Source organism: Pocillopora verrucosa, chromosome 14 (genome assembly GCF_036669915.1).
Source record: "Pocillopora verrucosa isolate sample1 chromosome 14, ASM3666991v2, whole genome shotgun sequence".
In the NCBI taxonomy this organism is placed as follows: Eukaryota; Metazoa; Cnidaria; class Anthozoa; order Scleractinia; family Pocilloporidae; genus Pocillopora; species Pocillopora verrucosa.
In genome coordinates, this window is record NC_089325.1 from 19,083,831 (window position 1) to 19,111,618 (window position 27,788).

The 27,788-nt window shown below is 37.8% G+C and overlaps 1 protein-coding gene and 1 pseudogene across 1 annotated transcript in view; both read left to right on the top strand.

Moving 5' to 3' along the window:
* Positions 1–10,382: 10,382 nt before the first annotated feature.
* Positions 10,383–20,464, top strand: LOC136278311 (uncharacterized; annotated as a pseudogene).
* Positions 20,465–26,899: 6,435 nt separating this feature from the next.
* Positions 26,900–27,788, top strand: part of LOC131793323 (tyrosine-protein kinase Tec-like) — a 28,997-nt gene continuing 28,108 nt past the window's right edge. The window contains exon 1 of the mRNA XM_059110723.2: positions 26,900–27,186. Coding sequence (XP_058966706.1) covers positions 27,031–27,186 — 156 coding nt within the window. The 5' untranslated portion in view covers positions 26,900–27,030. The remainder of the gene's footprint in view (positions 27,187–27,788) is intronic.

Consider the following 27,788-nt stretch of genomic DNA (forward strand, 5'->3'; position numbering starts at 1 on the left):
AGAACAATTGGAGACACTGACCAAAGCCAAGACATGGTATATGGATGCCACGTTCAAGCTTGTGCGTCGTCCCTTTTCCCAGCTGTTCACAATAAACGTCTTTGTGACATCTGGTGAATCCACTAAACAAGTTCCCCTGGTATTTGCACTGATGTCAGGCCAACGAAAAAAGGACTATAAAAAGGTATGATATCAGTATATAATATATAGAAACTACTGTACTGTCTTGTATGTATATAAACACAAGGCTGAAAGACCGAAATGTTCACTGAATAAACAGCGTTTTACATCTACAAGTTGCGTGGTTTTGCTTCATTATATTCAACGTATTATGTACCCACTTTAACTATTTGGATTTATCTGTTGTAGGTCCTGCAATCCATCATCAACAGCTTACCCATGAAGCCGACAGTCCGGAAAGTAACTGTCGACTTCGAGCAAGCTCTGTGGCAGGCTATCCAGGGGGTACTTCCTGATGTGACAATCCAAGGATGTGCCTTCCAATGGACACAAGCTGTGTGGAGAAAGGTAAGAAAGGTCTTGATAAAACAAGAGAAATGTCATGAATAATAATATTTCACAGATATGTTATATTTACTTAACTCTGTGAAGCAGTATTAAAGTACATTTTAGTTACATTAATACATGTGTATGTTAATCATTAATTTCTGTCTTGCTTGATAGGTACAGGAGATCGGGCTTGTGGCACAGTACCAAAAAGATGATGGAAGTCATAAATTTATACGGAAACTACTAGCATTGCCATTCCTTCCTGTAAAAGAAATCAAGTCCCAATTCAAGACCCTTTACAAAACAGCAGAAGAAGGCACCATCCCCCAAATGATGGAATTAGTTGAGTACATAAAAGCCCAGTGGATCAAGAACCCACTCTTCAAGCCACAAAGCTGGTGGGTCTACAGCCAGCCCATCCGAACAAATAATGACGTGGAAGGCTGGCACAATGCCATCAACAGACGTGCCAGCGGCAAGTCCGACCTGCCACTTTACATGCTAATAGAATTATTACACCAGGAGGCATTCTTGGTGTCAATAGTAAAGAAGCTAGTTTCTGATAATAAATTAAGTAGGGGCCAAGGAGGAAATATAGGGTTTTACAGGGGAGGATTTTTGCTGAGTGGGAGAAGTATGAGAAGAGGGAGAGGACAGGGAGGGAACTTTTAAGGGCAATTTCCAAGATCAATGGTCCAAGGCATGATTAATTTTTGATAAATTCATTTCCAACAAATTTCATTACACTAGATGAAATGGTATATATTCCATGGTTAACTTAAATCACTTGAATTTATGTTATTCATTTACATGTTAGAAAAATATCGTAGCTTATTTGTAAATCAATTAAGTTACAAACATTAATTCATCTATACATATCAATTTTACATGTAAATATTACTAATTTTAAAAATAAAATTGCTGTAATTATAAATATAAAAAAATTATTTTGTAAGACTTATTTTTATTTACTCCTAGTGATGTAAGCATTTCTATAAATAAATATTTGGTAGCAAGTCCCGTTGCCTCTTTCTTATACAAGTAGTGACTATTATTTTTCAAGTGCATGTGAGTTAGCAAATCCGGAGTCAGTTTCAATTATTTAGTACTAAAATACTACAACGAATACTTACCAGATAAATGGGCGAAATATGAGTTCCAGTGCAGTTCCAGTGACAATATTGACATAGTTTCGAGAGTTTCGAGCTAAATGCATTGTTTGGTGTACATGAGAAAGCAAACCGAGTTTAGCTGAAACCGTTTAGCTAAGATTTATCGCAAATATTCCAAGAAGTATTAATTACATGCGACTTGAATGCCGGCATGAGTTTCCAAACGGGAAAGTAAACGGATTAATGCTAATTCATTGCTATTTTCTCCGATAAAAGATGATAAAAAAACATCTTTCGAAGTTAAATCAACCTTTTTATAAATAATTTGAACACGTCTGCGAATCGACTGGGATCGCGACTACGTTCGCGAAGTGAACGGTATGCGATCGATCGATAACAAATCGTTTCATTGAACGAAACGTACCGATCTCCCGATGACTATATTCACATGAGTAAGGAAAGTCATCGTCTGATGTAAGATCACAGTAACGATAAGACATCAATAAGAAGGATAGAAAATAATGAAAAAGCAAGCTAGACATTGAGACACTTCGAGACACTGAGTTAGATAAGATTTATTGAAAAGATTCCAAGAAGTTGGATGCCTGCCGAGCTTCCAAAATGGCAAAAGTAAGCTTTCACGCTGATAAAACTTACTACATTACTTCTTAATTTTATAACTTTCTTCGATAAAAGATTGTAAAGAAACATAATATGAAGTTATATCAACCTTTTTAAAAATAATTCGAAGACGTTTGCGAATCGACTTGGATGCGTTTGCGAAGTGACAAAGGACGTTTGCGAAGTGACAGTTTGCGAAGTGACACGTTTGCGAAGTGACCGGTATTCGTCGGGAAATGTAGTTGCGTCCTTTTTTCCTCTCATAATATTTATTCTGCTCTGCTTCAACGTATTGAGCACTGTTCCACGCGATAATCGACTTGCAGACTTCCTATATATATATATATATATATATTGATATAATAAGCTCAGTTATGCATGCATTCTGATTGGTTCTCACTTATGATCTATTGGAGGACAGATGTATAGATGATGTCATCGTTACAACTTTTTTTAAATTCCTTATTATATAAAACAAATAGATTCCAAGTTACTGTGCGTCTGTTCAGTAATAGATCACAGAGGATGTCAAAATCTGGTAAGAACATCAGTGACACACTCGGTTGTGCCTTGTGTGCCACTTTTTTGTTCTTACCACATTTTGACGTCCTCTGTGATCTATTACTGAACAGACACACAGCAACTTGGAATCTATTTGTTAAATATATATATATATATATATATATATATATATATATATATATATATATAATAGGTATATCCATGCCTATTATGCAAATCTGCATAATGTGCGTCATGGTAAATTTCAATGCTTTGTTCAATTGTTACGCAGTAACACTTTGTTTCTGTGGTGGCATTAGGACACAAGTTCATTATGTTTATTGAGTGATGATAATTCAAGTTGGCAGATGATAAGTAATTTTTCTTTGCAGAAGAGGTTGCATCTTTTGCTTGCACTGCTTAGGATGATCTTGATGAAAGGATGTGCTATGAAATAAAGTGGTCAATGTTATTTTCTTTAAGGGTTCAGATATGTTTGCTGAGTTTGGTAGAATTTCTGCATCTTGTGTGTTGGAATAATGCAGTGTGGTTTCTGTATCTAGTCTTGAAGTCGTTTTCTGTACATCCCATACATGTTTCAATGGTGCTGTTGTCCTTACATATGATGGTGGCTTGGTAGATTAGTAATGAATGGAGGCAGTTTCTGTTAAGTAGGCATGTGTTCTGTTGGCAGCTGCAAGTTTTGGTATCTCTTGTGTTGGTGTTATCTGCGGTGTCATCCATGTGTTTGGATGAATTTAAAATGCATTTGTTGTGGTTGTTGATGATCTGTTTAGTGATATTCATGCAGCTGTAACTGATTTTGATGGTGTTATAATTAAAGATTCTTCTAAGTTTGTGGTCTTTCAGGAAGTGCTTTTGTCTACTATAGGGCAAAGAATCTGTGTGTGATATTGGTGCTGACATTTTTGCTGAATGGGGTTTGTACCCGAGTATGTTGTTCCATAGTCTGTTTTTTTGTTAGCTAGTTGTGGGTGGTTCATAGTGTAAAGTGTACCGGTATCTGCATTCTTTGAGTGCTTATTGATATGGAGCCGCCACTCCATATGAAGAAGCATTCGTCAAGTGTTTTTCGATGTGGAGGGGCGGCTCCATATCAAAAAGCACTCAACAAATGCGGATACCTGTCCACTCTACATTACAAACCACCCACAACTAACAAATGAAAAGACAGAACATACTCTGGTACAACCCCCCATTCAAAATGTCAGCACCAATATTGGACACAGATTCCTTACCCTAATAGACAAGCACTTCCTGAAAGACCACAAACTTAGAAAAATCTTTAATTGTAAGTCAATCAAAATCTGTTACGGCTGCAAGAATAACACCAAACAGACCATTGCCAACCACAACAAACGCAATTTAAATTCATCCAAACACATCGATGACACTGCAGATAACACCAACACAAAAGACACCAAACCTTGCAGCTGCCAACAGAAGAACACATGCTCACTAAACGGAAACTGCCTCCAATCATCACTAATCTACCACGCCACCATCACACGTAAGGATAACAGCACCACTGAAATGTACATTGGACTTACAGAAAATGGCTTAAAGACTTGATACAGAAACCACACTGCATCATTCCAACACACAAAACACAGAAGCTCTACTAAACTCAGCAAACATATCTGGACCCTTAAAGAAAATAACATTGACCAGTTTATTTTATGACATATCCTTTCATCAAGATCACCCTACAATAGCGCAAGCAAAAGATGCAACCTCTGCTTCAAAGAAAAATTATTTATCATCCGCCAACCTGAATTATCATCACTCAATAAACACAATGAACTTGTGTCCTCATACCACCACAGAAAAAAAGCAACTGAACAAAGCATTGAAATTTACCACCACGCCTTTATGCAAGTTTGTTAATTATATAATTGATGGTTATGAATATTCTTAACAATAAAATCCCCTGATGAGTAAGTAATCATGAAACTGGCTTGTGGGGATGACAGTATAGTCTGTTTTTTTACCTATCTCTATACATGTCATGCTCTACTTCTACGTATCAAGCACTGTACAACAGAAATATCAAAACACAGACTTCCTGTATGTATATCTATATGTATAATTTTTACGTGAGGCACATGTCTTGATAGGAAGCTCATGAGATAGATATCTAGCCAGCTACAATCAACCTGACAACTAACTTGCCAAGACTTTTCTCTTGTGGTAGCGATTGTCCTCTGAGATGACCAGTAAAATGTCCCAAACCATTATAGAAAGAAAAGAAAGGCAAACTAGAGCAACATTCCCTGTGAGAAAAGTTGTTGATGCAGACTCCATAATTGATAATACACCTTGGACACTCCACTCCACCATACAACAAGGAATTGTTAGTGGTCTCTAAGGATAATCCTGACTCCTATGGAAATTGCACTTTTTCAGTCATTGCTCCCTCACTCTGGAACAATTTACCAGACCAAATAAGAAGTGTAACATGCCTAAGTTCCCTTAAGAGTAAGTTAAGACCTTTTCATTTAGTCATTCCTTTTAGCTTTCAAACACCTCAGATTTGTTCCGAAATTAACAAATATTTAATTTATAAGTAATTTACAAATGTATTAGCAACTTTGATAGGTGCTTTTGATCAATTAGTACAAATAACAATTATCTTTACTATTATTATTATTGATATTACTATGATTATGCAACACCTGATACATCAATAAGGTCATCTTTCTTTGAATCTGACATTGATCGACTAATCAGCGTGTCTAGATCCAAACTGGCTTCATCAGACCAGAAAGCTCAGATGAAGAAAGGGATTTTAAAGGAAAAGGATATAAGCTAATAGATCTAAACCAGTTTTCCTCAACTATCTTTATTATTTAAGATGTGGTCCACTTCAATTGTTCTGAATGGTTCTCAGAAAAATGTTTCAACTTTGTTGTACAGTTTCTGTTTAACTGTGTGTATAACACAGTAAGAACATAGTTGTTGATTTATTGCTCGGCAATGTATGTTCTACTCTAAATTACTTTAGTAATTCAATCATTTATTTTTACTTTCTGCTTGTTCTGTATATTTAACGCACAATGATTTTCTTGAGGGAAGTGATTTTCACATGAAAAAGCCAGTTTGAGGGTGTGGTCACCTCAGACAAACAAATAAAGCAGATTGGTCTAGCCATTACACAGAATGTTCTGTCAACCTCAAATCCATCAGATAGTGAGATAAATGTAGCTGTTTACACCATCAAAAAGAATTTGATAGCCATCTTACACCACTCTATCCAAGCTGGAGATTCAGCAAAGCAACACAGATTTTGTCCCCCTGACAAGAACTTCTGGTTTGACTGGCAACAAGAATGTTGACCAACAAAAGGGATGACTGCGGCCCCAGGTTTTTGTGGAATTGTTGCATTCTGCCCTCACAATGTTAAGTTGCACAGAACTGAAATGAGTGCATCAATTCTCTGGTTTGGATTCAGTGCCCAAAGCATAAATGTCATGATGTGAAAGTAATTCCCTGTGCTGTAGCTTCTGCAGTATTACAATTTTATCATGGGACTATTAATTGCCAAAGAAATCATCAAAGACCACCATATTTTTACTCAAACATTTCAATTTTCATTAGTTTGTACACTTGTAGATTTTTAAAGCATGTTTTAATTTGATATAATTTTATTTGTAATTTAGTCTATACTTTTCTGATAACTATTATAATTAGCTTTTATTATCATTAATTGTAAATTTACTCAAAATAGACTTCTAGGAGAGGAAAAAAGTACTACATGGTTACTGTTTCGATATTTAGTTGATTGTGTCAGAGCTTTCTATTCTGATACTTGGCAATAAATATTAGTTGGTAAAAAGCAAATGGTGACTGCTGTCTTACATCAGTTACTCTGGGAGACTGGAAAGACACAAAGGCAAAGAAGGTTCAAGTTAACCAATGAGCAAAGTATTTCTAATTCAGGCCAAACATGCAGATAAGAAATTAATGCACCCACCCAGTCTCCCTACTTGGAAACTTGAGGCCACTAAGAAGCAAATGGTAGATCATGAAGACATTTAGTTAACACCATAAACTCATCTGAAAGCAGCAATCCCTTCTGCCACACTTACAACTTCATAAATATCTCTGCCTACTGATCCTTTTTATTCTCTACATTCCCCTTTGGAAGAGCCTTCATGTGTATGCTTTAAATGCCATGTTTAATGCCACCACTCAAGCATCAACCAAAGCACAGAACAAAGAAAACTCAAACCTTTCAAATACTGCTCACAAGAATTGACAGATACAAAACCATCTGTGTATGGAAAAAACAATTCCTAGTTTTAACTAGTCATAATTGATTTTCAATGAGTAAATATCAGTTTTACATAAACTAAGTCTTAATAAGTAAATTAGATACCAATAAACAAAACAAATGCAAATTTGGTCATGTGTAATAGTCTTTATGGACCATGCATAATGTTCAATTTTTTCCAAAAATTACTTTAAATTTTGTGCAATTCAGCTTACTAGCTGCAATATGATATTGTGTACATATTTTGCCTGATAAATCCATTAAATTTATCAAATATTTATCCAGCTAAAAATTCTGCCAAAGTTAATCCAACAACAAAGACAAGCCCACTACTTTTGCCCCCCTCAGACCACAAATAGCTTTATACCCAGGCCAATCACAGGGACACCATGAGTGACACACATGCCCCAGCCTTGAAATCAATAATTGAATAATTCTGCTGGAATTTTCAAGATCAAAGTGCCAAATTCATGATGGTAGTAAGTAGCTGTGTTTCTGGCCACAGCAGAAAATGCTGAAAGGCTGGGCAAAAACGCTTGTTTAAGTTTTCCAAAAAGGCAAAGAAAGAGAGGGAAAATGCCATAAATTTATCTTGAAGATAAAAATGTCCAGACATTGATTCAAGTGAAATTTAAGGCAGGCTATCCATGACTATGACTATGTTCACAGAGCATTTGTGGTCTTTAAAATATTTCATATTGTGACTTTGAAAGATCATTCATTCAAAAGTTTGTCTTTCCAGCTTGAGGTGTTTGTAATCTTAATTACAAACTCCATTTCCTTTGTTGCCAATTTCTAATACCACAGTCTTTAAAGTGCTGATTTATCTGTTTCAGAAATAGAAGAGGCAGTTTCATCTATAAGATGTCATCTGAAGCACATACTTGAGCAGTTATTTTTAATTCTTGTTTACCCATTTCAAACCATGTGACCACATGGCTAAAAAGGTTTATTTGCTTAGAAAACTCAGAACTCAATGTCTAATTGTTAAACAGGCTATCAAACAACTTCTTTGAAAACCATTGAACTTTAGCACACTAATGCGACCATTGACATCCATTTAGTGTACCTTCAAAGTAGACCTATGATGCACAATAACTGTAACCATGCAATTTCATTTTGTCCAAGACACACAAAAGCAGCATGGACCTATTTGTTTGTAGAAAGCAAGATCAGGGAACATGACTATCCACTCATTAAGAAGCAATTAATTTGACTATTTAAAAAAAATTTTAAAACTTGTTTAATTGGTGACAAAAAAAGAAGGTACAGTGTGTGGCCTTGCACCTAAATGAAACGCTTGTATTCCCTTTAGAAAAACTGGACATCTCTGGTTCAAATTAACCACCCCGGGAGGGTAAAGTTTTTCAATTACTTACTCCGTGGGCACAGACAACAGTCAAATGCACATGGGTTGTGCCGGGCGGGAGGGGGGGCATGTTGAAACAACACATAAGCCCTTGTTTTTTACCATAAGAATTAGAGTGTTTGCACGAATAAATTTACGATATATCAGATATAAGATGACTCGCCTCGTTTGGCTCACCAAGTGTCCGTACGTTCCCCCAAGCTTCGCCCTCGGCCACAAACATTGTAAACTGAAGGGAACTCACTCGATATCATTTTTTCTTCGAAGTCTTCGTCCTCGTGAGGTCGTCCCCACTTCATTGCGACCCTCCCATCACCAGCTAAAACCCTACCGGCATCAAATCTTTACTTGGAAATGTTCCCCAAGTCAAGAGTCAACCGACGCAGTACAAGATTTCTAGGGTCAGGAGTAGGCGCAGTGATTTAGATAAACATTCTACGTGAACAACCCTCCGGCACTTTGGAAAGATGCTGATTTTTCGACCAAAAATAGCCCATTCTCCGAGTTAAGAGCTTCAACTTTTCTTTTGTGAAAAAGCAAGAGACTTAACAAAAAGATTCTTCCTAAATTACGATTGTTACGATGCTGACCTCGCTACTACAAAACAGCTGTTCAACCCGTTACCCTGCTGTAGATTTCGTCGAAGGAGTCACAGTATAGTTCTCAGACCTCTCGCGTCATTGAAACCTTGTAATTCAAGGGTTATGGGCTTGATCGGGACTCAGAAGACTAAGCGTCACCCTGTTTCGTTGAAGAATTATATGCCCCCACTTTTAACTTGCTAAAGAGTATAGATCCTTGATTCGAGGTGCCTATGACACGAATTCTTTTTTCGCATTTTCTGATTAATAGCTGTAGTTAAAATTAGAAATAATCCACTTTAGTGCCTTGAGAGTTTTCCTCAATAGACCATTTTTTTGGGCATTGAAAGTACAATTTGGCGGCCAAAAGTGTCGGCCAAAACAATTATGTTACATAGCTGTGACGTGGAAATCTGTGAAGACACGTTGGCAACTATGTGGAGAAAGGGGAAATCAAGAAGAAAGGACGAACATATTGGGTGGCCGGAGCGCCAAATGATGTTGGCTACAAGAATAATGCACATATACCGGATATTTCTAGACACTGCTTTCCAAAGGATGTAGATGTCAAATCAGGGGAAGATAACAGGTTGATCACAAGCTGCTTTTAATTAGGCTCTCCAGACGGAAAAAAGCTGAATTGGCTGGAGTCCTACCACCATGACCGCAAACAGTGTTACGGGAAAATTTATTGATTTTCCCGTGTGTGTTATTCAGAACATATTTTTTCGTAAACTTCCACATTTAACCATTTCAAGTCCTTTCATTTTAATAAAACAAAAAAAAAATGTATAAAAACTACAGTAGCTTTTGAATAGATTTTTGTTGTTACTCACTTTCATCATATGCACCTCCTTTTCGGCACTCTTTTTATTTATTACATGGTTTTCTTAGGTAAATGTAAGTGTTAATGGTCTTTCTGGAAAAATGGTTTTCATGGTAGTTAGGAGCCGAGTTTATACTCGTAACTTTAATTTATTTTCATACCTCTTTTCCTACCTTCTACAGTTTAGTTGATTGCAATTTGTGTAAGCTAGAGGTCATGTCGCTTGTTGGCCTGACTTAGAATAAAGCTTACTGTGGAACCAAAGATTGTCTTATCCTTGACGTCCGTATAAGCCCGCTCGAAGTAGATCTCCGTGTACCAGGGAATCGTGACGAGTTTCCGTTCTCGCAAGCCGAGTGGCATCTACCGAACTAATTCCCCCCGTTTGTACGTTTTTCCGAAAATTCCAGTGTAGCAAGCGAAAACTTATCGTCACAACAGTGCGTTGTGATTGACGGAGTCAAGTCTAACACCAAATACTTGCAACGTGGACTGCCCCTGGGATCCGTTCTTGGCCCAATGCTGTATGCACTATATACTTCCCCACTAGGCGACATCATCAAACGTCATGGGATGGGATATCACTGATACGCAGACAACACTAGCTTTATTTTGCTTTCAAACCCATACCAGGTGAACAACAAGCCTCCTTAGCATACATTGAAGCATGTCTTAGTAAGACTGGATTATGGATGGTACAAAATAAACTCAAACTAAATCGAGACAAGACAGAATTTCTTGTGCTGAATTCACAACACCGTCCTCAACCAATGATTGAATAAATCAAAGTAAACACGGATCGAGTCGAGCCCCCTTTTTCTGCAAAAAAAAAATTGGTGTTATCTTTGATCAGAAAATCTCCCTGGAGAAGCACTCGCATACACATGCAAGTCATCGTTTTATCATTTACGTAATATAGCGAAAATAAGAAACTGTCTGTCGAAATCAGACACTGAAATTTTGATCCATGCTTTTATCTTCAGCAAGCTCGACAGCCGTAACTCTCTACTATATGGACTTCCACAATTCCTATTGGATCGCCTCCAAAATGTACACAACTCTGCAGCACGATTTATATCAAAAAGTGAGAAGCAGGATAACATAACACCAATTCTCTAGGAATTGCACTGGCTTCCTGTGTGACAAAGGCTAGAGTTTACATTGCTGTTGTAAACATACAAAGCATTAAATGGTCTAGCGCCACACTACATAAAAGACATGTTGCAGCCTTACGAACCAGCAAGAAAACTACGATCAAGTAAACGAAATCTTTTAAAAGTACCGTCACCTGAAAAACTAAAGCGTTATGGTGGGCGGTCCTTTATACGTAAATATACATATATATATATATATATATATATATATGTGTGTGTGATAGGCTAGGATCTTTATCGTTATGCATTATACTTTATCTATCTATTAGCATATTTTGATTTTACAAAATTTAAGTAGAATTCACATATAGTAGATTTAAATCCATCATTTTATAACTTTTAAAATATTTTAAATCTATTTTTACAATGATTTCTATTTTATTTTTCTTAGCAATAGATATGGACCTCGCAAGAGATTCATATGTTTTTAATAGCGCTAATTAGATATTCTTTGTTCATCATAAGTGGGTTAGTTTTACTTTTCTATTTCTTTTTTTATTTTAAAGCGCCATTGGGCTAAATGGAAATGGCGCTATAGAAATTTTGTTATTATTACTATTATTATTATTATTATTATTATTATTACTATTGTTGTTGTTATTATCATATATCAAGGAGGTTAGCTCTATGGAAAGAGGGCGAGATAGACACATTCCTTCGCGAAGGGCGAATGATACAAAAACGTCTCACAAAACCTCGAAGAAATGATCCACTGAATAAAGCTAAGATGTTCGCAAAACTGGTTTTGGAGGGTCAGATAAATTCCACTCTTCGGTACCTTAGTGAACAGGACTCTGGGGGCATTCTTCCACCTACTGATGATGTAATGATCCAACTTCAGGATAAACATCCGAGTGCACAGAAGGCCCGGCTAAGATCCTTGGTCTTTGGCCCAATCGAAGATATCCCTCATGTTATCTATCACCAAATAAATGGAGAAATGATAAAAGAAGCGGCACTTAAGACCAAAGGTTCTGGCGGTCCTTCGGGGATAGATGCAAATGGTTTTAGAAGAGTGCTTGCTAGCAAGTCCTTTAAGAAGTCCAGTACAAGTCTTTGCGACGCCATAGCCATGCTTCCTAAGAGACTTTGTACAGAGCTTGTTGATCCTGCTACAATCGAACCAATTTTGGCAAGTCAATTGATTCCTCTCGACAAGGGCAATGGTGAGTCGGAGAGGTGATGAGGAGAATAATCGCCGAGTGTGTAACAAGGGTGACAAAGCAGGATATTATTGAGGCCAGCGGCCCACTACAAGTGTGCGCGGGTCTGAAAAGTGGAGCTGAGGCAGCTATTCACGCCATGCACGGTATATTTAATGCTGACGATGCAGATGCCGCGTTACTAATTGATGCATCGAACGCTTTTAATTCGTTGAACAGGGCTTCTGCCTCAGTTGCATAATGTCGCTGTTCTTTGTCCTACTTTAGCCACATACGCCACCAACACCTATAGCGCTCCTGCGCGCCACTTTGTCACGGGCGGTAAAGAACTGAAATCTACAGAGGGCACTACACAGGGTGACCCCTTAGCAAAGATCTTCTATGCTATAAGCCCACAGCCTTTAATCACCCATCTCAATCTATCCAGCAACGCAAAGCAATGCTGCTACGCTGATGATGCAACATGCGCTGGTTCGCTCGAAGAGCGAAGGAAGTGGTGGAACGGGCTAAATTAAATGGGACCTAGCCTGGTTGGTCACCAAACCAGAAAAGGAGAACGAAGCGATGGAAGTATTCGGTGACACGGCAATAAAAATATCGACTCAAGGCCAAAAACATGTGGGCGCCGTGCAAGGCTCTAGACCTTACCTAGAGGAGTACATGAGAGGGAAGGTAGAGGACTGGGTCGAGCAAGTGGCGAAGCTTGCAGAATTCGCTGCAGCTAATCCACAAGCCTCATATGCAGCCTTTACTATTGAATTGAAAAATCGTTGGACTTTTTATCTCAGAACACTGCCTGACATCGAAGATCTGCTAGAGCCGCCAGAGCGCGCAATAGGCAATGTACACCCGCTGAGCGTGAATTATTAGCACTTCCGGTGAGGCTAGGGGGACTGGGTCCCACAAACCCATGCCGAAACGCGACTAAGGAGTATAAAGCCTCAATCAGGGTAACACAGCCTCTGGTAAAGCAGATAGAGCCTCAGGCACTTGAGCTTCCGGATGATGATGACATACGGAAAATGCAGTAGTTCAACCGAAGGGAGAATGAAAAACATCCTAGAGAAAAGTTAGAGGAAGTAAAGAGCGTGCTCCCTGATAACACCAGGAGAACCGCTGTCCTTGCTACAGAAAAGGGCGCGTCTAGTTGGCTAACAGTTACCCCGTTAAAGGATATGAACTTTTCTTTAAACAAGAGAGAGTTCAGGGATGCCGTTCATCTCCGCTATGACTGGCACATAGCTGACACGCCCACCACTTGTATTTGCGAAGATGCTTTTACGGCGGATCGTGCCATGGTGTTTAGACGAGGAGGATTCATCATCCAGAGGCATAACGAGCTGCGTAATCTTGTGGCCGATTTGCTAAACACTGTTTGCCACGATGTGCAAGTGGAACCCGTTCTCCTGGAGATAACGGGAGAAGTGCTGACGAGGGGTACGAACCCAGCACCAGATGCCCGATTGGATGTTCACGCTCGTGGGTTCTGGGATTGGCAAGGCTCTGCCTTTTTTGACGTAAGGGTTTTTCACCCAAACGCAGAGTCTTACAAAGATCTCACCATTCAGCATATTTATCGCAAACATGAAGATGAGAAGAAGAGGTTGTACGCGAACAGGGTTTTGGAAGTTGAACGAGGGACTTTTACACCTTTAGTCTTTACTACTATCGGAGGCATGGCGGACGAATGCAAGCGTTCCCACAGTAGATTAGCGGAGCTCATATCTATTAAGAAAGGAGAGGAGTACAGCACAACGATTTCATGAATACGTTCAAAAGTGTCCTTCGCTCTACTAAGGTCAGCCTTACTTTGCCTAAGAGGTTCACGCACCACTAGGCGTGTCCCTCTGAACATTGAACATTTATCTTTTTATATAACATTTATTTTTTATTATCTTCTCTTTCTTTAAAGTTTAAGAAGTAAACGTAAACGAAGCGTGTATCCGTTAGTTTTTTCTTAGATTTTTATTAAACATTTTAATGTATTTGTCGATTTTTTTAAAGGAATTTATCATAATTTTTTGTAAATATTTTTAGTGATTATAGTGAATAAAGAATTTGCATTTGAAGTTGTTGTTGTTGTTGTTATTACTATTATTATTATTATTATTATTATTATTATTATTATTATTATTATGATTTCAGTTATAAGTAATGCTGATAAGAGGGCCTGTTCCCACACCGTACACCACTGTTCTACATTCTTTACGGCTGACATTTCGCAAGCGAAGAATGGTGAGCTCCTTATTGTTGTATATTTCACGCGCTTCAGATGTACTCATACTCATTGTCTTTCCACATGACTACATTTGCGCTTTTCTTATCGTATGAAAATCCTATCAATTGTAGTTTCCATCGTATTTTAATAACAGAAATACATCATTTGTAATAAAGTTCAAGCCCTTTCCTGAGCTGACCGACAATACTATCCAACAGTTCCAAATCTGCAAACCGTATAAAATCCTTATGAGCAAGTGGCATTTCCTACAGCAACAAACATTGGTAAGAGAAATCCTCAAAGAGCTGATTATATCGTACAGAAAGAGGTGTTCACTCAGACATACTCGCGAGAGGAAAATTATAATTCCCATCTTTATCACGCATCTCGCCTTTAATGAATCTCGTATCCCACATCCCGCCTCGCTTTAAGCCTCATCCTACATCCTGCCTAACCCATGTTGGACCCTCTCTACTGCTTTCATTCAGTATATGGGATTCACTGTTGGATTTAATACACTGAACACGCAGGAAATCTGCAGAGAGCACGTTGAAGTTGTTAAAAATGTTTTGATTACCTTTATAACTAAGATGCAGTTCTCCCTTGTTTAGGCCATTCTCTGTGATCTTTAGATGCTGGATAAGTTTCCATTCCATTAGCTCTTTAGATGTATATTTGCATCTTTCACTGCTCCATTGAATTCATCCGTTGTAGCTTAGATGTAGCGGAGTTGGCGTCGGATGAATTTTCGATTTTTCCACGATCGATTCAGCATGTTGCAACAGTTTAATGTTTAAGGTTATTGGAGCCGACACAGAGAACGACTTGGTCCGGCGAATGCTCCAGGTTAGCTTTGAGGTTTTCCTTCATAGCTTTAATGGTGGCCTTACAGAATAATTTGACCACTCCTCGATGGCCAACGGCTTTTTCTAGCTTTCTACGACACACGTTAGTCTTTATTAAGGAAGCTCCAATTGATAGGGTTGTACATTAGAGTTGTAGCCAAAAATGCTCGTTACATGTCCATCTTCTCTTCTAAAATGGCTAAACGAAACGAAGTTCAGTAATAAATATCTAACCGGTTGCAAGAAATAGATGACAAGTTATAGTTGTCACAATTCAAGGTAAAGAAACGAACAAACGAGAAAATAAAAATGAAGGAAAACAAAAGACACTTACAAACGTCGTACGAGATCTGAGCCAACTGCTAAATTAAACGGACGATGTAAAGCGGCGTAAAGCGATCGATAGGGACGGTATAAACAGTTAGACGGTTCAAATAGTTTCCCTCACATGTGACTGGCCATTAGCAATTAAAACGGTTGATCCGAATGAATAAAATCCGCGGTGAAGAACTAACACAAGCGACATAAACAAAGGAAATTATTCAGGAAAGAGTAACAGAATTTTGATGAAAGTTATGCGCGCAGAACAAAAGGCCTGAATAAAATGTGACAAAAGAATAGTACGAATTTGTAATCAAGCGAATTTTTGGTGGGAACAGTTGTTTCCTGGAAAAACAAGATCAAGGATCACCGGATCAAGGATCACCGGATCAAGGATCACCGGATCAAGGATCACCGGATCAAGGATCACCGGATCAAGGATCACCGGATCAAGGATCACCGGATCAAGGATCACCGGATCAAGGATCACCGGATCAAGGATCACCGGATCAAGGATCACCGGATCAAGGATCACCGGATCAAGGATCACCGGATCAAGGATCACCGGATCAAGGATCACCGGATCACCGGATCAAGGATCAGTTCAAAATGAATCAAATAAATTAAATAAATTAATAAGCGTGATTGATTGCTCATCTACGTGACTCAGTCAAGATCTCCCGTATGCTAAAGCGAAAATAAGAGAAAATACTAAATACTGAAAAGGCCATACCACTTTGTGGAAGTGTCAATTTTCGCCAACCGACTATTAGGACTGCTATTGAAGACTAAAAGCTACAGAGCGGGTTTACTTGTGCATATGCTATATTCACATGAAATTTCTAAATTATCTCGAGTGTCGGTATGTGATTGCGTCTCTGATTTCCGTGCAATTTCAAAACACGAAGCCGTCTTCGTCATATCCTTAAAGGAAATGCAGCTGGAATGCATCTGAAGAATCACTTGCTTAGAAGAAGACGTTTTAGACGTTTTTCCGATGGGATTTGACAAGAGACATGATTCGGAAAGTGATAAAATTGTATCGCCCCAATGAGTTATTGTTGTGAGTCTGGAGTACACATGGAGGCAACAAGTCGAAAATCTCAAGAACACACACTGGAGAATTGAATCAGTTCTTAGTCTTACGTGATTTTTTTTTTAAAGAAAGTATCTGACGACTAACGAGGAAGAATTGTTTTTTCTTTTATTTTGTCACACAGCAGGCAGGAAATTTAGTTCCACACTTTTGATCACTTCTTACAAAATAAAGGACCTTGACGTTTTCCGATTGTCTGTTTCTCGATAGCTTTAACAGGGGAACCGCACCAACGGTTGAGCATGGTGCGCAAAAGCAGAAGTGCTTAAAAAATCTACAAGTATTTTCGCTGTCACTAGCTGGAGATGACGACAAATCCATATTCACAGCATTATCAGTAAACACAGTGCTCGAGTTAGAAAGATGATAGCCACAGGAGTTGTTTCGAACCTCAGCGCTGTGAATAAATGACGTCACAGATTTTCACTCAGACTTGCGAACGACTCGCAACCGGTTGTCTGTCTGGTGTCTGTCGTGTCTCTTGTCAAATCCCGTCGGACATGAAACCCTCTACCCTCGCAAAAAAGATAGACTCCAGGCAGTCCAGGGTCCGTTGCAGGTGGTGACACCCTAAGCAGTCTATTTTGTTTCTCTAGCAGATAGTTTTATTGTTTGGTTGCGTTTTATGCCACGTTACTGCAATCCCTTCTTTTATCCATGCTGCCCAGTCTGCATGCCGCCTACTTCATTTGACCTGCGTAGGTAACTTACTGAGGCTTAGAAAGTATTAGCTGAGAGAACTTATCCCCATGACCCAAGATTATTCTTTTAAGTCGATTTAAATATTTGTGCCATACTGGGAAGTTATTCCTACTGCTAGCTTCCATGATAATGCAGTCAACTAACACATACGTCGCTGCGGTTTTCACCTTTCAAGTTTTAGATTATTTTTTTTTTAATGGACCTCTCAATCGCGAAACAAATTTATAAATGTTAATCTCACCATTCTACGTTTGAATACTTACCTTTATTAATTTATAGGCACACATATGTTGTGCCTTACCGTAGTTTTATCCGATCATGTGTACTGTGGAGTGTCGGGTCGTTAAAGTGGTCGACACATCGACCGACTATCGACCGATACATCGACCGACTCTCGATCGTTATGTCGGCCGATATATCGACATATGGACCTCTACATCGATCGAGAGTCGGTCGATGTGTCGGTCGATGTGTCGATTGACACATCGCCATGCGTTGTCGGTATCGGTCAAGAATCGGATCGGTAATCTATCGGTCAATTGTCGGTGTATGAGCTTTCTTTAATTATTTTAGTTAAATTCGGTTTAATTTATCTTTTTTAATTAAAAAAAAAAAAACGGGAGAAAAAGGTACCTTCGACCCTCGACATGAAATACTCGACCCTCGACCCTCGACCCTCGACAAAAAGATCAACATGATCTTGAGACCAAAATAACGATTATCGTTATTTCTTAATTGGCCCTGAAATTACGAATAGCATAATTTCAGTGCATGAGAACTTCGGGCTCGAAGCTTGGGAATTAGTATTCAGGGAAAGATAAAATGGCGGCTTACGGCGGCGAAGGAAATCTCAGTAGTTTAATATTTTAGCGTGAAAAGGCTTGGGTGTTGTGATCTGGTTCTCAAGTAAAAAAAAAAATCACGGTCTGCAATGGCCCTACCACCATTGAAACGGTGGTAAAAAGCAGCAAGTTTCGAAGTCTAAACGAAAGATGGGTAAGCTGAGTTTTAGTCAAATATCATGACATTTGGGATGTAATTTCGATACCGAATAAATAGTTCTACATGGTTATACACGCATAGGATTCTGTGGAGTTCACGTGAAGGCTATTTCAGCCATTCCTGCCACTTGTAAGTGGTAGGAAATAAAAGATATGCATACTTGTTTCGTATTGAAGCCCTGTGAAATCACAAATTTGATTTATTTCTTCTTTGTTTTAGGTGGTCATTATCCATTATTTTTGGAAGTCGATGCTGATGAGAAAGAAAAAATGTTAACGATTATTTCTTCTCTCGAACATTTTACTATTTAGGTACCAAATAATCTTGATACTGAAGACCATTGCATCCTATTATAAAAAATTTACCCCCTGATTGCTTTGTCAACATGTATGATGTAATATACCTTGTGATTTGTGGGATTTTCACATGTAAACTAGAAATACCTGTAGAGGGTAATAATGTACTTAATGCAAAGTGTTTTGGTACAAAGTCTGCTTTGCTGTAATCTACCTGAAGGTGCTTTTTATATGCTAGTAACACTTGCACAGCTCAGTCAAAATGTTCTTTAGTAGTAGACAAACTGGCTGTTGTAATTATAGGCAGCAGAGGCCAAACTTCATCCTGAAAAGCAGTCTGAAAGGTGTGAAGTCAGTGGAAGATACTTCATCGTAGGCGGGCAAATTGCAGGCTGTCAGCCCATTTTGAGTGAGTAGTTAAACTCAAGATCGGCTATTTTAACTAATTTTATTGAGAGCCAAATCCTGCAAGGCTTATATTCTGTATTAATTTGAAGTGTTACTTTTATGTCTCTTATTTTGCAGTAAGTGGGCTTGTTGTGGCCATTTTTCTCTCAAACATTTTTTTCAGCCTAGTCAAAATGTTTTTTAGAAGTAGGCAAGCTGGCTATAGTAATAGAAGGTAGAGGCCAAACCTTGTCCAGACTAGACGCCTAACAAATGTTCTGTGTGGACAGCCTAATCCCTGGTTACCGGCACATTTTGACTAGGCTATTTGTTATTTAGCTACTAAGTAATCTTATTATTAAAGATTACTGCATTCCTTTTTAATAATTTGCTGCCAATTGTATGCTGTATATAGCTTATGATTTGTGTGATTTTCAAGAGTAAATTAGAAATACCTGAAGATGGTAATGATGTACTAGATAACGTACTTGATGCAAAGCAATTTTGGCACAAAGTGTATGCCTTGTCCTCTGGTGATTTTAACATGCTAATAAGATTTGTTATTCAAATAATATACATCAACTGGAATGGAAATATTGAAAGAAAAATAATAATATTTAACCATAACAAGTTTTGGTTTTATGTCCAAATTAAGCACTCAGTTGAAGATCACTGTACTGATCAGGCCCTGGAGGCCAAAAAAGTGCTGTCTGCTGTTAGTTTAATTTTTGTCATTCCTATTGATTTATTTCATTTATCAATGTTTCTTTGAGTTATAATTCATTGACCTCTTTCAATAGTGCAGGTTCGCTCATGTAACCTAATCCCACATGTATGTATGTACAATCTCAGTTGAAATTTTGAGTGGCAGGCAAGCTGGCAATAGTAATAGGCAGCAGAGGCCAAATCTTGTCCTGAATAGCCCTAACCCTAAGCAAAAACCTCTGTGATAACTTGGTAGTCTAAGATGTAAAAATTTTAATAATAAGGTAGAGCTTGATCATTCTTAAGAGTTTGCATCTGTTCTAAAAGTTTTGGGGAGAGTTAGGGGAGCATTATTTATACAAATGTATTTAAAAAGTAACAAAAAAATAAAAAGAACTAGGGCAAAATCCCAATTTGCTTTAAAAGTTTATTTTATTAAGAGCATAATTCTGGATATAGCTTGGGATTTGTGTGATTTTCACAAATTGTTAGGTTGTTATGTAAACTTAATTTACAGGAACCTTGTTAATTTTCAGCTTCAAGAACAAGTACATAATTGCAGGAAAAGCTTGAAGCTTGAAAAATTGACTGATGAAACTGGAACAGATGTCATGAGATTTGTACAATAGGTTGGCCTGGGAGGGACCAAGAATTAAAGAATTCATTGATTCTCTTACACCTTTTGTCTGCATAATGTGCTTCTGTAGAGCTTAGTTATTGGTGTAGACAACTTTTTTGGAGGGCCCCTGAGATTACTCACTTTTGAGCTAGTTGCCCCTTGGGAAGGGGATATCTGTACTTATTATCTTCCTTGGGGGCAGGGGGGTGAAGGGTTAAAGACTGATTCTTCTCCAGTAGCCACAAGTACCCCTGCATATGGAAATTTTGAACACTATTAAAGGGCTAGTACCCTCATTTCATACTTGAATTTCTAATTTAGTGTAAGTTATGACAAATAATGAATGTAAATTCATCTTGGTTGTACAGGTTATATCCAGCAGTCCTTAAAAAAAATAAAAAGGTATTTTTCTGAATTGAAAAAAAGTGTTCTTGCTTCAAAGTAAGTGCATGATCTGTCATTCAATTGATACTCTAGGAGAGTTTTTGTTTGAAATGCCAAAATCAACTTCATGAGTAAGGACAAAAAAAAAAGGCAATAAGCAAATGTTTTTCTGTATCCTTTATGTCAATTTGGGCTGAAAAACACGTTTTTGTTCCTTTTGCAAAAATTAGCTTATTTCACGACCAAAAACGATGCAAACAAGCTTAAACGTTATGTTTTCAGCAAAACAGCGATAGAATCTGCGAAAAAACAATGGAGACAAGTTAACACACAGTGTTCTCAGTAAAATTTGGGCAAAAAAACCTTAAAAACCAAAAAAAAAAAGATTGCGCTGACTTCCCCATTTTTTGCCAAGATAACTGCGAAAACACTGAAAACTAGCTTGAAACTACATGTTTTTCACAAGATCGCGAAGAAATCTGTCAAAAAAACTCCAAAATACGGCAGAAATGTACGATTTTTGCAAAATTTTTCGCTAAAGTTGACAAAAACACTCAATTCGACTGAAAAACACGTTTGTTTTTTTGCAAAAAATAAGCTTATTTCAGTTTTAAAAACGCTGCAAAAAAGGTAAAAACACAATGTTCTCAGCAAAATAGTGCAAGAGTCTGTGGGAAAACACAAAAACCAAGCTTAAACCCAGTGTAAATTGATAAAAAGGCCCGAATTGCGCATTTTGGCAGTTATTTTGGCAAAATATGGTATATTTTGATTTCAAGCAAACTTTCAAGTAGTTGTTAAAGTTTAGAGCCAAACACAATACCAAAAAAAAAATTGGATGTTTTCAGAAAAAATTGTAACCCTCAGCCTAATCATAATCCCACCCTACCAAAGCCCTAACTCTAACTCTAGCTGCGAGCTATCCTAACCCTAACACTAGCCCCGGGTTAGGGTTAGGGTTGGGGCTAGGGTTAAGAACGGAACTTTTCACTCCAGTCAAAATGATGCAACTGGTTAACATGGTCCAACCAGCCAAAACAAGATAAAATGGTTTAAACGGTGAAGATTTTAATTACGTGACATGGTCCAATTGGAAGAAACAATCTCACTTAGTAAAATGGTGCAACTGGTTAACATGATCCAACTTGTTAAAATGATGCCAATATCTAAAATGGACAAACTGGTTTAAATGATCCAACCAGTTGAAATGGTCTAACTGGATAATGCATGTGTAACCAGTGAAATTGGTTCAAATAATTCAAGTAATCAACCTGGTAAGGATGGTAAAATTAGTTAAAAAAAATCCAGCATATTACAGTGGTTCAACTGGTAAAAATAATCATCCAACTACTGAAAGTTATTGAACACCAATCAAAATTAATCCAACCGCTTCAAATAATCCAACTGGTCAAAATTCTTCAAGTGGTTATTTAAGTGAAAAAGGTGAAAAAATCTTCTTGAAAACATTTTTGAAGAGGCTTACACCCTTACCCTAGACACTAACCCTACCCCCAAACCCTAACCCCAAACCTTCACCCTAGCCCCAACCTCAATCGCAGACCCTCTAACCCTAACACTAAGCCCAAACCCTAACCCTAACCCTAACCCTAACCCCAACCTTCTCTATCTATCCTGTAAGTGTACCAGTCGGCCTATCGTTTGTTTTTCAGTAAACTTTCAAGTAGTTACTGAAATTTACAAACACAATACCAAAACCCTGCAATTGAATGCTTGTAGAAAAATATTAACGCCAACCCTAAGCATAACCTCACCCTAGCCTTAACCCTAATTCTAACACTAAACCCCGTTAACCCTAAGCATAATTTTACCTTAGCCCTAACCCTGATTGTAACACGAAACCCCTCTGACCCGAAGCAACCCAAACTCTAACCCTAACCAGGTAATGGGCTCCTGCCTTAACCCTATCCTCAACCCTGACTTAAACCCTTTACCATAGCTTAGGATTGGTTTGGGGTTTGGGTTAGGGTTAGGTTTAGGATAGCACAGAGTTAGAGTGAGCACAGGACGAAATAGCATGATTCCGTAATTCGGAAAAATGAAACTCTATGTTTGCACGTCATTCACTTCTTCCTTGGACCTGTTATGTTTCCGTTATGATTCCTGAACGGAAATATGACGACACGTTTCCGTTGCATTTCTGTCAACGGAATATTATCGTCGCCTGTTTCCGTTACGTTTCCTTGTACGGATTCAAACTTTTACCGTCAAGTAAAACATATATATACAAAGTGCTGTACAGTTCTTACACCACGTTACCATGAAGACGTGATCGTTCGAGGACAACAAAGGCAAATTGACGTGGATTAGGTGTGTACGTTCGTAGGAATCATAAGAAGTCCTAGAAGCTTCGTTGTTTTACACTGAGCTATGTGCATGTTAATTTTGGAACTGTTTCGAAACCTTACAAAATTGAATCTTTTAAACTTACCCTGTGCTTAGATTTTTAAGCAGCTGGATCATTTGAGCCAGTTTAGTCTCTCAAACCAGCAATACAATACTTGGCTAACTGGATAGTTTTAGGGTTAGGGTTAGGGTTAGGATTTTCAATTAGGCACACGCAGTTGTGTGGATATTGTGCTACATGGAGTTTAGTAGAGTGTAGATTTTAGCAGTATTTGCCAGTGTTGACATATGTATAAAATTATGGTTCCAAAGTGCGTGTCACTGTTGAGAACCCAAGAAAATCATGAGAAAGTCGCCGTGGATTAGCCATAAAAATAAGCCCAACTATGAGTCAATGCCAAACCACAAGAAAGTTGTGAAACTCGCGCCAATGTAAAAAAAAAAAACAAACAACTGAGGTTCGAAGTATGGGTCGATGCTGACATCCTATGAAAATCATGGGAAAGTCGAGGAGATTGGTCATGGTACCAACCAATGCCACTTTCCCATGAAAATCAAGAAAGCTGTGGAAACTAGCCAACATATGCTAGAATGACAATCTTCAATAAAATTCATATCTAATAAGGATGTGTGAAATGGCCAATATCGCTCTTGGCTGAGATACTGGTTTGCCGTGTTTTGGCAGTTATTTTGGCGAATATGGTTAAAATCAAATCTGTGTAAAAACAGTAAAATCAACGAATTATTGAGGTTCGTCAACATAGGGAGGATCCTCTTAGTCTAGAGAAAAACTTCTGCCCACGGCTAAAGGCGTTAAATTGATAAATTGATATATCTGGGCGGCATATCAAACAGCAACACTAAACTTCTCCTCTCTCACAGCTTTTTCCCCTTTAACATCTTTGTTCATTCTATTTTTTTTTAAAGTAAAAACTCGTTTTGTAGGCATAAAGGTCTCTAAAGCAACGTTTCAAGATTTTATGGCGATCTTGTGAAAAACATGTAGTTCCAGCTAGTTTTGAGGGTTTTGGCAGCTATTTACACAAAAAGTGGGTAAAATCAGCCCAATTTGTTGTGTTTCTGACGGTTTTTACGCGTTTTTTTCCCCAAATTTTACTGAGAACACTGCGTTTTAGCTGGAATAAGTGTTTTCACATGGATTGTATCCCTATTTTGTTAAAGACATCGTGTTTTTGAATGTAAAATAGGCTGATTTTTGCAAAAAAAAAAAAGTGTTTTCAGTTCGAATTGAGCGCTTTTGTCAACTTTTGCGTAAAATTTGGCAAAAACTCGTGCGTTCTACCGGATTTTGGTGTTTTTAGATAGATTTCATTGCAATTTTACGAAATACATGTAGTTTCAGCTAGTTTGCAGCGTTTTGGGCTTGAGACCGGCAAGAGTGATGGTAGACACTCTTAGCAGAGATAATTGTGCTAGCAGATATTAAGATTTCACCTGTAAAGACAATAAATTAATTGAACACAAGAAAAAGGAAACTTGATAAAAAAAATTAGAATAATGGCGGGGAGAAAAGAGGGCTGCACTAAAGATTATGTACTTGTGTTCTTGAAGCTGAAAATTAACAAGGTTCCTGTAAATTAAGTTTACATGATAACCTAACAAATCACACAGATTCCAAGCTATATCCAGGGTTTTCTCTTAATAAAATCAACTCTTAAAACAAATTGGGATTTAACCTTGGTCCTTTTTTTTTACTATTTATGTACATTATTAATGTATAAATAATGCTCCCCTGACTCTCCCCCAAATTTCCAGAACAAATAGAAACTCTTAAGAATGATCAAGCTTGACCTTATTATTAAAAATTTTTACATCTTGAATTATCAAGTTATCACAGAGGATTTCTTGGTACTTTAACCTGTTCAACACCCTAAAAGAAGTGCACATATATACTACACACAATCAGCCCTGTCAAAATGTGCCACAGCCGACAATTTGGCCGCCTGCCACAATATAGCTGCCGCTAAATTCACACTTTTCACACTTCCATTCAAGAAAAGGTTCAGCCTCTGCTGCCCATTACTATCACCAGCTTACCTTCCACTCAAAAACATTTCGACTGAGCTCATACATACATACATACATACATATGTGGGAGATTAGGTTACATGAGCGAACCTGCACTATTGAAAGAGATCAATGAATTATAATTCAAAGAAACATTGATAAATAAAATAAATCAATAGAAATGACAATAATCAAACTAACAGCAGACAGTACTCTTTCAGCCTTCTGGACCTGAGCAGTGCAGTGATCTTCGATTAAGTGCTTAATTTGGACATAAAACCAGAACTTGGTATAGCTAAATATCATTATTTTTCATTTAATATTCCCACTCCAGCTGATGTATATTATTTGAATTACAAGTCTTATTAGCATGCAAAATCACCTACGGACAAGGCACACACTTTGTACCAAAATAGCTTCGCATCAAGTACATTATCTAGTACATCATTACCATCTTCAGGTATTTCTAATTTAGTTGTGAAAATCACACAAATCATAAGTTATATACAGCATACAATCAGCAGCAAATTGTTAGAAAGGAATGCAGTAAATTTTAATAAGAATATTACTAAGTAGTTAAATAACAAATAGCCCAGTAAAAATGTGCCCGTTGCTGGGAATTTGGTTCTCAATAAAATTAGCTAAAATAGCCAATCTTGAGTTTTACTGCTCACTCAAAATGGGCTGGCAGCCTACAATTTGGCTGCCTACAATGAAGTACCTTCCGCTAACTTCACACTTTTCAGACTGCTTTTCAGGTAGAGGTTTGGCCTCTGCTGCCTATAATTACTACAGCCAGCTTGTCAACTACTCAAAAACATTTTGACTGGGCTGTACAAGTCTTACTAGCATATAAAAAGCACCTTCAGTTAGATTACAGCAAAGCAGCCTTTGTACCAAATGCTCTGCATTAAGTACATCATTACCCTCTTCAAGTATTTCTAGTTTACTTGTGAAAATCCCACAAATCACAAGGTATATTACATTATACATTCCAGTTGACAAAGCAATCAAGGGTAATTTTATCATAATAGGATGCAATGATCTTCAGTATCAAGATTATTTGGTACCTAAATAGTAAAATGTTCGAGAGAAGAAATAATCGTTAACATTTTTTCTTTCTCATCAGCATCGACTTCCGAAAATTATGGATAATGACCACCTAAAACAAAGAAGAAATAAATCAAATTTGTGATTTCACAGGGCTTCAATACGAAACAAGTATGCATATCTTTTATTTCCTACCACTAACAAGTGGCAGGAATGGCTGAAATAGCCTTCACGTGAACACAACAGAATCCTATGCGTGTATAACCATGTAGAACTATTTATTCGGTATCGAAATTACATCCCAAATGTCATGATATTTGACTAAAACTCAGCTTACCCATCTTTCGTTTAGACTTCGAAACTTGCTGCTTTTTACCACCGTTTCAATGTTTTCTTGTTGTTCAAAAGGTGGTAGGGCCATTGCAGACCGTGATTTTTTTTACTTGAGAACCAGATCACAACACCCAAGCCTTTTCACGCTAAAATATTAAACTACTGAGATTTCCTTCGCCGCCGTAAGCCGCCATTTTATCTTTCCCTGAATACTAGTTCCCAAGCTTCGAGCCCGAAGGTCTCACACATGCACTGAAATTATGCTATTCGTTATTTCAGGGCCAATTAAGAAATAACGATAATCGTTATTTTGGTGTCGAGATCATGCCGAAAAAGATAGACTCGACTGCCTGTGGTTCTGCACCACTCTGATAACCAGGACCCCTCCCATGATAACCCATAGTGCATTGCTCAGCGCAAGTACTCCGCTGTTTCTTCCGGTTCTTTGGCTGTGTACAAATCGTCATGGCCTGCACAGTTCGGAAGCGGATGAGGTTATAACGTCGGCATTAACTTAACCAACTGCTGAGCCCGTAAACGCTTGACATCATGTACTTCGATCAGGGTGAAGAAAGAGAACTGAAAGTTTCTGTTATGTTCAAACGAGCTCAAGGAAGAAAGAAAGTCCTGACATCAGTAAATTGGAAAGAGAGAGTTTTTGTGTTAACGCCTAAAAATCTTAACTATTTTGAAGGCAGTTGCGAGGTAAAATAAGGGGATTAATTTGCATATGTTATCTTCTAACAAGGAACAGTAATGAGCTAGTTTTTGTTAGTCGTGATACTATTTTGTTTTTATATTTTCGATTGAATAACAAAACGTTTCCTGGTTGCTATTAATGGTACTCAGTGCTTACGGAAACCTTCGTCTTAGGCTCCTCAAGGTATTTGCTTTCATTTTAGGTGAAAAATCGCGCACTGCCCTATCTTCCAAGTCCATTGTCAATATTTGATTCGATAATAAGTGCGCCAAATCAATCAAATGAATGTTTATATCGAATGTGAACCCATGAAGTGTTTCGATATTGGTTTAATTTAGATAATTTCATCGTTCTCCTTCATCAAATCTCTAATATTCATGCGGATAATTATGTTTATAATTTTTTTGAGAGAAAAGTAAATATGGAACGTATTACACACGCTACCTCATAAGTCAAGGGTATTTCTTAGAGAGAGGGACATAGTCTTTGAATTCTTGCACTTACGATAAACATGTATTCTGTTTTGACATGAACACGTAAAAATAATCAGTTTTCTGTTGGCCAAACTGTTAGGCATTTGCAACAATGCGCCATAACTATGAAAAGT